Here is a 13,696-nt window from a genome sequence, read left to right as displayed (position 1 = left end):
AAAAAATTATATACCATTTTAAAATGCATGATATATCGGCCACAATATCAGTAGTGGCTGATATATGTTAATTTTTGTTGTCGTTATCGACCCAATAAGAAAATTAGGCCCAATATAAAGCCAATAAATAATATAGGCACATCAGTTGTGCACTGTTTCTAATTTTGTTTTTGAACTGCTTAAAATATTATTGAAATCACTGCAAAAAATGAAAAGCGCAACATGCTGTCATATAGGCTTTCATATACATTAAAATTATAAAGAGAACATTACAATTGTGTGCTTAGGATATGGCTTGTAATGGTGAGACGTTTGGTTTTGTAAAAATCAGGCTCTCAAAAATGAAAAAAAAAATTGGATTTCGATTTATCGGCCAATTTTCATATAAACATTCTAAAAAAAAAAAGACTCAACTTTAAAGAATCATTTTTTTTTACATATTACTTTCATGTTAAATAGTTTTTATTTTATTTTACTATTAAGCTAAATCTGGCCAAACTTTTCTAATGTATACAGCCATGACTTTAGTGTAAAAAATGAACAAAAAATTGCTAACATTGTCTGTGCTAATTTTCAATGCAGTGGGCTGTAATTTTACAACCTGGTCACCATGACAATGCATAGCCATAAACCTAAAACACCTGGAAAAATTATTTCAACATATTTACAGCTTAAACAATGCTATACTGAATAGCTTTTAAATTCCCCTATGCCATAAAGCTTTTTTAAATAAGAAATTATTTCTTTTTGGTAATCAGCATTATATATATATATATATAATGCTGATTACCAATAATTAAATAATTTAAATAAATATTATACTATTTCTTTAAACTGGGTTAGGTGCCCATGGCTTTGAAGGAAAAAGCCCTGGCACTGTGCAAACCCCCTTATCCACCAAACATAAATACTAATATAGACCACACACACGCATAAACGCATCACTACCCTCCATCACTGCTTTCAGAGCACCCCATCCCCTCTCGTAGCTATGAATATTGAAGCGAAACACTAATAACAACATGTTTGCATTGTTGCGACTGCTCGGTCTGAATTATTTACTGGTGGACTCTTAATGTGACCACGTTGGGCTACAGACCAGCGCACAGACCTTCCCTCAGTCAGCTCTGCTCTTCCATGTCACCTTGACCGTGTCACTACAGCTTAGGCGCAGACGGGGGTCAGAGTTCACTCTGCCAGGTTGCATGGGTTTGTGAGGAGGTGAGGTCCAATCAAGCATGAGACAGCTTTTCACTTCCAGTGTCCGTTAGAACCAGCTCCCTCGCCCTGCGCATTAATCCACTCAGCAGCATTAATGTGTCGAATGAAAGTTTTATGTGCCGAATAGTCAGCAAATAGTCACTGCTTTTAAGGCACACATAAAGCCAGGGCAAGCAGTTGTGTGAAAATTGTTTGCTTTGGTTTATTACTTGTTTTTAATTGTTTATGTTATAGCTCACACCAAGTTGAGATGTTTCTTCAAACTCATGTATGACCAGCGCACCAAAAAATGCTGACATGCAAATTTGAATTTGGGATTTTTAACTTACATCTGGTAATAAACTGGGAATTTTAGCATTTTGAATTTAAAAAAAAAAAGAATATTATTATTGTAAATAATATTTATTCAGATTCGGCATTATGTTAATAGCGGTAATAAATTGAAAATTGTAATATTGAAAATAAAAAATAAAAAATAAAACAAAGAACATTAATAGTATTATGGTAAATAGTATTTCTTTATATTATTAAACCTTTAAAAAATAATTATTATTTAAAAATCTGCACTATTTAGGTAATAGCGATACTAAATCAATTATTTTACGTTTGTGAAAAATGTAAAACAAAGAGCATTATTATATTATTATTGTAAATAACATTCATTAACATGATTATATGTGCATTATTTATTTATTTTTTAATAAATATTTCAGATTATTAACAATATATACTGAACAAAATGATAAATGCCACACTTTTGTTTTTGCCCCCATTTTTCATGAGCTGAACTCAAAGATCTAAGACTTGTTCTATGTACACAAAAGGTCTCTCAAATATTGTCCACTAAACTGTCTAAATCTGTGTTAGTGAGCACTTCTCCTTTTCCGAGAGCAAAGCCTATTCGTAGCATAAGAGCAATAACAGAACAAACAGAAAAGCTTTTCCTGTTTAAGTGAGATTCACCATTTCTAAAGAACAATATTCACCCCCCTCAGCGCCACCATCACACACCTAATTAATTTATCGATAAAGGAATACATTTTTCCAACTTTGTTAATGCATGTAAAAATGCAGTGTTAGTTCCGATTCCGCAGGGGAACCTACTGATGTAGTTAAATATAGACCCATTATATACCACACTGTAAAAAAATATTGTTGGTTTAACTTAAAAAAAAAGTAAGTAACCTGGTTGCCTTAAAATTTTAAGTTCATTCAACTGGAAAAAGTGAGTTAATACAATGAAGGAGAATGATTTAATCTTCAGAAACTCAAAATTATATGTTATCTGAACTAAATAAATTATTTAAGTTGATTTGACAAAAGAAAAAAATGTTGTGATTACTACACTGTAAAAAATATTGTTGGTTTAACTTAAAAAAGTAAGTAACCTGGGTTGCCTTAAAATTTTAAGTTGATTGAACTGGAAAAAGTGAGTTAATACAATGAAGGAGATTAATTTAATCATCAGAAACTCAAAATTATAAGTTATCTCAACTAAATAAATTATTATAAAGTTGATTTGACAAAAGAAAATATGTTGTGATAACAAATCTTGAAAATATATATATTTTTTTTTTACAGTGCAGAGGTTTAGCCGTTGGTGTTTCATTGAAAACAATGAAGTTTGAAGTCACCATTATGGAGATCATTGATCAAGATCACTCTTGACTTTCTAACTCTAGATTTTCCCTGGCTGCTTTGTATTTATAAAGCACATTTGTTGTGGCATGAAAATCAGAGAGAAAATGTGATCACGTCTTATTGGCTATTTATTGTTCATGACATAATCGTCATATAGAGGCCTGATTCACTGATCTCATGCAAATTCTTATATTTAATTGTATGATGAATGTTCAATACTAATATATTTCATGTTTTTGAGTACAACTCTGTGAACCATACCATATGCGAACCAGCATGACAAACAGATAATCTCAAGAACTTTAAAAAACACATGAGGTACAAAAAAGGTTTTGAACTACTGTCCGATTTTGACCAACACTGACATCAAGAAATGTTACTGTCATCGAGATTCATTTGCGGATATCTTAATGCCTGAAAGATACAGTAGTTCAAACCTTTATTGTGCACAATATTTTAAAAATTCTTCAGATTATCACAACTCTAATGGGTCACATGCTGTAAAATCACAGCTCCTGATTTATTTTCTCTCTGATTTTCTTGCCATTAATGTGTCTTGAGTTACAGCAGCCATAAATGTTAGAAAGTCAAGGGTCAAGAGCTCAACTAAAGCAGTCACTGATCACCATCATGGTAAATTCATAAAATAAAACATTAAAACATCAACATCTAAACCTCTGTTAATTTTCAAACAGAACTGTAGATGTATGACAAAAATACAGTCAATGTTTTTTTGTTTTTTTTACAGTTTAGGTAACCTAACAACTATAGGAAACATAAGTAACTTAGTGACCGTCAACTCCTTTGTACAGATGCTCAGATGTTCTTCCATTGATGCACAATATTATATGCTCACCATGGATGCTCACATGATCATGCTGAGTAACATGATCATCTTCAAGCAGCTCCAACGCAGCACAATGATATAAAAGTGCCATACTGCCCTCTGGTGACCGGTATAATATTGGCATGCAGGTAAAACAGAATCAAAGATGTAATATTTTGCTAAAAACGATTAATAAATTCCAACTCCACCTGCCACATTGACCGTAATTTTTAAAATTTTGACAAAACTAAAGTCAATTGTTAGCTATGGGCACACTTTATATCTTTCATTATGCAACTTTAATTCTTCCTATTATTATAAGGTAATACCACAAAGCTGAAATAGCTGACATAGTCTCACTCATTACAGTATGAATGTATGACCTTTTTAACAAAGTAGGCCACATATGGAATGTGAAAGGGAGGAAATGCCTTGCAAGCTTTATTTTATCAGCAGAGGGCGATGTAGTTCCAGCCATGTCAGGGTTCCACTCGTTCTAGAAAACCTTGAAAAGCTGGATCATTGATGACTAACTTTCTAGTCATGGAAAACATATGGAAAATTAGAGAAAGTGTAAAATGTCCAGGAAAATGATTTTTTAAAAAGTTATTTGTTTTTTTATTTAGGCGGTTTATTTTATAATGAGAAGCGAGAAGCTGGGCACACTCTGGGGTGTGGTGATGGTGTCTTCGATGGGGATGTCCAAGGCACCTCCTTTGGCTAGTGTAATGAAAGGCCGCCTGGCTGTGGTGAGGCCAATAGGGCACACTGAAACCCAGAATACTAGCTCTGTGGCATGACCAGGAGGGAGGAACAGCACCAGTTTAGGAGAGACTCCCAAAATGTAATCTGGATACATTAGTAGAAAAGTGTACATTTCACAAAAATCGATAGAATTCTAAAGTGTTTAATGAGTTAAAAATGACAAAATATACATATTTTAATGTTTTTTGCTCCTTTTAATATTCTTTGTTAAATATTTTTTTTCATATCCACCATAAAATTGAAATGAAATTCGTCTATTTGATCAGTTCGATAAAATGCTAATAGAAAGTTGTCTTATGAGTGAAAATGACAGCCAAAAGGACCTAAATTATTTAATATAAAAAATTATTAAATTATCATAGAAAATTATTTTATTAAGTGCAAAAATTAATGAAAATTTGTATTTTTTTTAACAATGTGTTTTCCTCCTTTTTAAGATTCTTTGTTAATTTTTTTTCTTATTTAGTATTTCAATAATTGTATATTAAGCATAAATTTGACCTGACATCTGGCTATAAACAAAATTCAATAAAATACTGATAGAAAATTGCTTTATAATGCGTTCCTCTTTTTTATTATTTTTTGTTAAATATTTCCTTTTTTAGTATTTACGTTTCATGGGTTAATAAACATCTTGATGCTTCCCTTATCTAAGCGGCATATTTGACACAGTCTGCTATAAAATACTGATCTCTCTGTTTTCAGATATTGGCATCCTTGATTCGTTCCTGGTTTATTTCTTACATCAACGACAGAAAGTACTATATCAACATACAATAGATCAGCCACTGCTTCACTTACAAAGGGTGTTCCTCAAGGTTCAGTTCTTGGCCCACTATTGTTTATCATATATATTCTGTATATATATATACAGTATATATATATATATATATATATATCCACTTGGTGACATCCTGCAAAGGCATGAACTTCAATTCCATTGCTATGCTGATGACATTAAAATGTATCTTACCACCAGCTTCGCATCATGTCAGGGACTCGCTCATGTCAGGGACGTCAAGCATTGTATGTCCCTGAATTCCCTCAAATTGAATAATAAAAACTGAGATATTAGTGATTGGCTCTGCTGCCTCAGTCAAAAGGATGGACCTGTCCTTTGATATTAATGTAGTTCATGTTAAGCCTTATTCATCTATTCGTAACCTTGGAGTCTTAATCAACTCTTGGCTCTCATATTTCTTCTCTTGTTAAAAACTCTTTTTTCCATCTTCGTAATATTGCACGTCTTTGATCTTCTCTCACTTTGGCTGATGCGGAAATGTATACATTGATCACATCACGTCTGGATTATTGCAATGCTCTATTTCTTGGTCATTTGGTGGAAGGTCATTTAGTGTTAATGCTCCTAAATTATGGAATTCACTACCCCTTACACTTCATAATATCTCATCTGTGGCTACATTCAAGACTCAGCTAAAAACATATCTATTTAACATGTACTTTGTATAAGTGACTATTGAGCTATGGAAAGGAGCAAATTTGTTTTTCGTCTTCTTTTAAATAATTTCCTATTTACCATAAAATCGACATGAAATCCAGCTAAAAAGTACCTTAAATGAACCTTAAGGTCAATGAAAATAGGGTAAAAAAAAAAAAAAAAACTGGCTAAAAAAGAATATTGCCACAAAGGAGACGCCTCTGACGATAATAACACATAGGAGCAAGTCGTGCTTAGTAGTAAGCAAGCGGCACAGACCGACCCAAACCGGTCTCATCTCCGTGCAGGGCCCTGGGTGCTGCAACAGATGGAAGCCGGGGTTAAATTCAGCTCTGGGTGTAACCGTACATAAACAAGCCGAGCAGACCTCAAACATGGCTTCTGGATGCACTATACGGCCTGTAGGGAAGTTCCTGGGTCACAAAACAAGGGCCCCAATCTGAGAGATCAATGGACAATATTCAGCAAATACAATACGGTATGAGGGGCATCTTCAAACGACAGCGGTCCAGTCAGTGTGACTCGACACAGCAACAGTACAGTCAGAGAAAGAATGTTCAGCATTACCATGTGTATCATGGAAGACAAGAAACGTTCCCTCATGGGCCGTCCTCTCTGGGGTCGCCTTGGATACTCATTGTGGACATCACAAAGAAGTCAGTGTACAGTCCTGAGCAGACGCCTTGGCAGCCGCTCTGGCCATAGTAGCGATGTTCCCTCTCTGTGCAATGATGTAATGTTTTGGAATGATCGGAGTCAGAGTAATGGATGAGTGGTTTCTGTGGACAGAGTTTTGTTTGAGAGTTTTCTTCCTCTTTTTATTTTTTGATGGGTTGATTCAGTTGTCCGTGGACCACGGCTGATCTAAGGCTTGCACTTTGCGTGTAATTTAAAGCTTTAAATTGAGGGTTTGTAGCTAAGAGCTGTATCGACTATGATTAGAGTTCTGCCACTTTCCTATCCACTATGAGCAGTTCGTCTTTAGTTTTATATATGAATCACACAAAATGAGACGGTGTAACGCATGAAACATATTACATAATATATGGGTCTAATCATATATGGAAAGCCACTGTGGTGAGGAGTGCTAAGAGAAACTGCCTCTTTAAAAAATGATGGGAATTTCACATGGGCTGAACTTAAATAGCCACTGAACTCTCCACAAACAGAGCTGTACTAGGCCGCTCTCCTTTGAGTCATTGCGTTCAGTGTGGAAACAAATCATTTTGCACTTCATTAAATAAAGCATAAATTTAGCAGTTATGAATATAACAGTATGTTATTGTGTTCACTAGTCAAACTGGTGTCGATCAGTCAGCATTTAAGAATCATTTCTGAAGGATCATGTGACACTTAAGACTGAAATAATGATGCAGAAAATTCAGTGTATTTTTTATGTCTTTGAAAGAAGTCTCTTCTGTTCGTCAAGTCTGCATTTATTTGGTTAAAATAACAGAAGAAAAACTGTAATATTGTGTATATTATTACAATTTAAAATAATGTTTTTCTATTTTAATATATTGTAAAATATCATTAATAACATTTCTGTGATACAAATTTCCAGTCTTCAGTTCAGTGTCACATGATCATTCATGCTGATTTATCACCAATGGTGGGAAAAGTTGTTCTGCTTATTTTTAATTTTTTTTTTTTCAGGATTTTTGATGATTAATAAGTTGTTGTTGTTGTTGTTTTTTTTTTTTTTTTTTTTTAAAGAACAGCATTTATTTACAATAAAAATATTTTGTCTCAATATATATTGGTGCATTTACGGGCTATGGTAATTATGGTAAATGCCAAAATCTGACGTGAAAAATGCACATGAACACCCCCTCATGGGTTTTTTTCCACTAGGCAACTCGTAGAATATCTTGACCTATGACCTTTTCAAAATGGCGGAGAGCAACTTTTACTGTCTATGGTCGTGAATGGTAAAAATATGTACTATTCATGATCTTGAAAATATAAAGCATATTATTTACTGTTTGAATTTTGATTAATCATTTCTTGCTGTTAAAGTCTAAAATAGTTTTAGCTGAAAAACAGGTCTGGATCTCCATCTTTTTACCATATTATGTCAACAAAAGCACTTGAACGCAACACACTGGTAAATACCAGTTCACAAGTGGTAAAATATGACATTTTCCATTTCCACATAATATGTTAAAAAGTTCGATCAGTAATTTTTTTCTTTCTAATTTCTTCTTTCTTTTCTTATTTTTTAAAATAAATTAATACTTTTCTCCAGCAAGGATGTTAAATTGTTAAAAATAGTTGCAAAGATTTATATTTTTAGAAACATTTATATTTTGAATAAATGCTTTTCTTTTTACATTTTTATTCATCAAAGAACCCTGAAACAAATATCAGTTTAAAAATATTATGATTTGTCATCATGTGATGATCACAGAAATAAGTTATTTTTTAAAGTATATTCAAAAAAGAAAAACATTATTTTAAAGTGTAATACTATTTTACAATATTACTGTTTTTTGTTCTGTATGTTTGCAGGCTTGATGTGCATATAAGATAAAAATATTAAAAACAGTAATGTTTCCAAAGTTTTTTGGAGAGAGGGACAGAGATTTTAAAATTAGGTTATTATTATTGTTGTTGATATTATTTTCAAATTGTAATAATATTTCATAATAATAGTTCACAAAATGATTTTATCTTTTTAGTTTGTAGTTTTGATTAAATAAAATCAGCCTTCTTTCAATGTTTTTTTAATCTTACCTTGATCTTTTGAAATAGAGTAGCCTAAATATATTGTATCTGACACAAAGGATTATTCTTGATCTAAAACTGCACAGCAGATGTTGTACTGTATTACATATCAGCATCGTAATTCTTGTCTGTTATATTGCATATAAAAGAGTTAATAATCAGTTTAAAAAAATCCAGGCCCATCGCCGAGCATTGCCAAACTTATTGTAATGGAACGTTACATTTCAACATATAGGGGGCACTGTAGAGGTCGAAAGACCTGAAATGTGTCAAATAAGGGAGACATCCAAAATGTTTAGTTCCTTGCCTGGGGCCATCCATAACCAGGATTAAGAACTACACTCTTAGAAAAAATGGTTCATTGGGGCTCTATATATGAAGCATAGGGTTCTTTACTCAACTCAAAATAACTTTTTATGCTAAAAAGGTTCTACAACAAGAAAGAACCCTTTTGGCACAAAGATTATATAGGCTATTATTCATTCAAATATGACATTACTCTGCAACATTTTGTAGTTGTAATTAAATTATTGCTTATTAAACTGTTGTAGTAACTTAATATTTAATCATGCTGATTTTTGGAGGAGAAAAACTGAAATGGCACTTCGTGTGATATTAATTAACTACATAAAATGATATAAACATAGCCTATACATTTTATAACCCCCAGATCTTGAATTTTGTGATCATCCACATGCATTCATAAATACATTTTAGGGTGTTGCTTGTCAATAATATGAAATATTTAATCCGGAAAGGACAAAACAAATGAAAGCAAAATATAACCTTTTCCAAAAACGTGGAGCTGATAGAACCTTTTAAGGTTCTATGTAGAACCTTTTCTTCTAAGAGTGTAGGCTAATATTATGCTCAATAACTACACGAGGAGGAGAGGAGAATAAGATTTCATTCACCTGAGTTCAATTTCTGCTGTGTTGAATTGTCTCGTCTTGAGGCACGCAGTGCTCACTAGGGCACTAGAGGGGGAGTTACCAAAACCACGTGTCAGGAATGGCGGGGCTTCGGGCAGCGCACTGTTGAAACTTTTTCAAGCTCCGCCTTTTAACAGCTGCAACGCATTTATACACATGTGCAAACTTTGCCCATGAACGACACTCCCCAAAACCAGTACGGCTCAACTCCAAAGAACTCCAGCGACCTTTACCAACTCCGTTTGAAGACGCAAGCCCCGTTCAGCCGTGGATTTCTTTGAGAGCACAAGGATCCTTCTCGGTCCGAAAAGTTTTTCCCCCTCTGAGCTGGAACTCACTATAGAAAATGTCTGCTTCGGTGCTGTCTTCCATATATGACTTCGACAGGGTAAGAGTTAATATTGTAAAACGAGTACTAGAAGTAGTTTTAAGTTCACTTCTGTTTGTTTTCTCAACTTATTTTGATATTTTGTTTATCTTGGGTTGTTTAGCTATTCAATTTCAAAACTTGTAACGCGAGAGCTCCATGTTTACTAAATGTTACCACTCACTTGGCTTTTGTGGCACATAACGCGCTCGAGTAACGAGTTTTGTTTTTTTAATTCCTTTTTTGCCCTGCTTTGAGTCTCATAATTTTTTACATAATTTGTATTCAACAAAGTAAGGTAGTTTTTGGAAATCTATTGCTTAGACATTATTTGTAAATTTAATGGCAAGACAAACTGATTCAGATCTTTTTTCTTTTTTCATTATAACATAGCCTTCACATTTTACTACTCTCATGTGTTTTTGGTCTTGTCAATCTTTAATATTTATTTAAACTTGCGTGATGTCTTATAACTTCTGTCACCTCAGGCGAGTTTTGGACATGTCCATTAGTGATTTCACTCCTGCAGTTCTTTTCTAATGTGTTTAAACATGTACCCACTAAAACTATAGTTTTAAAACTAAAACTACTGTTTGGTTTCTTTCAGGAAAAAGTCCCGAATTCAAATGCAATCTTTCTGCAAAATATGCTGGAAAAGAGGAATGTTGGGGTCCCATTTGCTGCTTCCAATACCAATACTAATACCAACAGCAACAGGTCTTTTGGTTATTTCAGGAGTAACTCAACTAACCACATGGACTTCAACATGAGCAACAGGCTTCAGATTGGTTTTGAGAGCTCAACACCTGCCTTCATGAATAAAGAAAACAAGTACAGAGACCGCGCGTTCAGTGACTCAAGTGAACGCAGTCAACAACTTCAGGAAATCCTTCAGCAAAAGCCCGGCTCTCAGATCAACTCGACCCGCTACAAAACTGAACTTTGCAGACCTTTTGAGGAAAATGGCTCATGCAAGTATGGAGAAAAGTGTCAGTTTGCTCACGGCTACCACGAATTGAGAAACCTGTCCCGCCACCCGAAGTACAAGACTGAGCCCTGTCGCACATTCCACACTATCGGTTTCTGCCCGTACGGCCCCCGCTGCCACTTCATTCACAATGCAGATGAGCGCAGAGCTGCAACGAATAACACTCAAGCGAGGCTCGGTGGTGTGCTGGGAGAGACGGAGTCATCAAACCCATTCCTGAGACAGCGGGAAAGACCGAAGCTGCATCACAGCCTGAGCTTTTCCGGCTTCTCCTGCATCAACGAGTCCGTGTTGATTGACAACCCGACGTCCCGCACGCCCCCACCGCCCACCTGCGCCCTCACTCCCAGTTCACCCTGTCTGAACGCGTTCACTTTCCCAGATCAGGATCTTAAGGCTTTTCTTGCCCCCATCATCCCTCAGACCCAACGCGCTTTTACCCATCAGACCAGCGGCGGCTTGTACGGTAACATTCAGACCAACGCTTGCCCCCCGTCGCCACCTTTCAAAATGAGCCACTTGCCCTCCATGCATCCACTCTCCGAGTCTCCAGTGTTCGATTCTCCACCAAGCCCGCCGGATTCCCTCTCAGATCCTGAGGGGTACCTGAGCGGCTCTTGCTCTTCCTCCGGCACAATCAGTGGCTCGGAGTCGCCCAGTATGGACGCCAATAAACGTTTGCCAATCTTCAGCAGGCTGTCGATTTCAGACGATTGACTTGCTATTATTGTTATAGCCTTTTACGAAAAGTAGTGCCAACATGAGTTTCAGGTCAAATATCAGTCTCAGCTGTTGGTTTTCTCATGATTTTGTCGTGATGCATTTCTTTTCTCGTTTTTTTTCCTTACAATGACATTTCCTTACAACGGTCTAAAACAGGAAAAAAGGCCTATTTAGAAGCAAGTCTTGGGAAAACATTCCATACGTTTGAAAGTGGTGTGAGCGCACAAGAACTGGGACTCATAGTTGGCCATGGAATGTCACTGCAGATTTTTGTTTTTTAAACTGTGTGTGGTATCATTGCATTTTTTTGCATCATGCTTCGAAATCTATTTAACTTATTTATTGTCATTTGAAAGTATAGCCTTCAAGGATAAATTGAGTCCGTATGGTATTTATCAAATCTAAAGCAATACACTTATATTCCTGTTTAAATTGTGATCGCCAATATTAATCTGGAAACGGTTGGGTTTGTCTCACAATAATATATTTTTGTTAACTTGTCTATTTTACTGTAAATAGGTAAATAATTTAAGATTGTATGCTATTTATTTCGATTTTTGTTTACTGTGTGTATCTATATTAAAAAGTGGGAGCGTCTGATGAGGTCACGCTGTGATTTCTTGGGAGGGAGGGGAGCATCAGAGGATCTATGGGCATTCGTAGAATGTAGCCTGATGTCTTTGGCCGTAAAGAACTAACTGACTTCACATCTACAAGTATGACTGTTTCCCTTTTCTTTCTTTTTTCTTTATCAATGGTAATTATAACGACAACCAAAAAAAAAAAAAGTATCCATTTGCACACGGTTGCATGACGATTGCTGTCTAGTGCCAGAGAATGTAGCACTTTCCTATCTAGAGGTTAATAACTAGCTAATATGTCTCTGCTGGGGTTGAGGATCCCACATACTGTAGCTTAACCTAATAAAGCAGTTGCTTTGGTGTATATCTAAAGCCAATCGAATTGAATGTAGCTCATAGATCAAGATGCCTTTTTATGGTGAATGAGATGCTATTTCATTGCTTATTTTTCTACAATTAGATCATTGGATCACACCATTCCTAATAAAAGAATCTCTGCCTTTCAACTGTTCTTCTCTACACATGCTGACTGGGGATATTAAGGTTTGTAGTTGCTTAATAACGATTACTTTAACATTTTTGGAAGAAGTAACGCAACACTGAATGTAATAAGTGAACGTCAGCTGGAGTTGGACTGTGTATAGAAAGTGTGCAGAGTAAATTTGTACTGTACTTGTTTTATATATAGAACTTCTAATAAAGGCATTTTTGAACAAGATAATGATGTTTTGAGGAGTTTTTATTCAGTTAACTGTGGGATATGCGAGTTCTTTATTGCTCAAGACGGCATGCTGTGTCCTGTAAATGATTGTCTACTTTCTGTTCTAGTCTGTTTTCCCGCCCTCCTGCTTTTCTTTCAGGAAAAATGGCTATTACAATGTCCTGGAGTTTGGTCTCCCCTGGCAGAATGTTCAATAGAGGCCTGCTTTGTGTGAATGACAGAAAGTGAAGTATGAGGGAGGTGGAGTGGCCTTGCACAGCAATCTGTGGGAGGTAGTTTATAGACGGTTAGAAATGCTACGATTTTCAGTGTTTCCTCACTATAAATGACCATTGGTTTATGCAGATGAGTTAAAGTATAATGATATAAAACTAGCAGGCCAATGTATGAACCTCTCTGTGCTGGTAAGAAATGGAATTAGGATAACACATGCAGACGTGTTCCAGCGTTAAGGGTCTGCTCGTGAAGATAAGGCGCTGTGCAAATATTTACATACAAGAACTTCTTAGGCAAAGTTGTTTAAGTTAGAGAATGTGTAATTTATGGCCTCTCACAAGCATATGTATGATAAAGTTGATTAAGCGTTAGCTTATATGCGAACATTTATGTCTGGATCCAATGTGCTTGTGTGTAGAGTATAGTGGGGGTCTTTTGCGTGTCAGTGTGCATGTGTAAAAGAAAGGTTGTCAGCCATTAATGAACCACATCTCACAAAAGCAGGAAACCTCTCTGTTCGCTGATTAGG

At 35.4% G+C, this 13,696-nt stretch overlaps 1 protein-coding gene and 1 long non-coding RNA gene across 2 annotated transcripts; one reads left to right on the top strand and one right to left on the bottom strand.

The window, feature by feature from the left end:
* Positions 1 to 4,309: 4,309 nt before the first annotated feature.
* Positions 4,310 to 9,674, bottom strand: LOC120471540 (uncharacterized). Its single transcript, XR_005620824.2, has 3 exons — positions 9,554 to 9,674; positions 6,480 to 6,691; positions 4,310 to 6,351 (listed from the first exon to the last, which is right to left on the bottom strand). It is a non-coding gene; the product is annotated as an uncharacterized LOC120471540 (long non-coding RNA).
* Positions 9,675 to 9,749: 75 nt separating this feature from the next.
* On the top strand, positions 9,750 to 12,246 carry zfp36l2 (ZFP36 like 2 zinc finger CCCH-type). Its single transcript, XM_039661377.2, has 2 exons — positions 9,750 to 9,959; positions 10,546 to 12,246. Exons 1-2 carry the CDS (start codon positions 9,918 to 9,920, stop codon positions 11,641 to 11,643), a joined length of 1,140 nt encoding a protein of 379 aa, XP_039517311.1. The 5' UTR covers positions 9,750 to 9,917; the 3' UTR covers positions 11,644 to 12,246.
* The last annotated feature ends 1,450 nt before the right edge of the window (positions 12,247 to 13,696 follow it).

The sequence above is a fragment of the Pimephales promelas genome, chromosome 17 (assembly GCF_988280905.1).
Source record: "Pimephales promelas chromosome 17, fPimPro1.hap1.1, whole genome shotgun sequence".
In the NCBI taxonomy this organism is placed as follows: Eukaryota; Metazoa; Chordata; class Actinopteri; order Cypriniformes; family Leuciscidae; genus Pimephales; species Pimephales promelas.
This window is presented reverse-complemented; position numbering and strand designations above follow the sequence as displayed.

Excerpts from the sequence above, each read along its gene's own strand:
- zfp36l2 (XM_039661377.2), top strand. The coding sequence starts at position 9,918 with ATGTCTGCTTCGGTGCTGTCTTCCATATATGACTTCGACAGG. Across the intron at positions 9,960-10,545 it reads CCATATATGACTTCGACAGG|GAAAAAGTCCCGAATTCAAA; the intron begins GTAAGAGTTAAT and ends GGTTTCTTTCAG.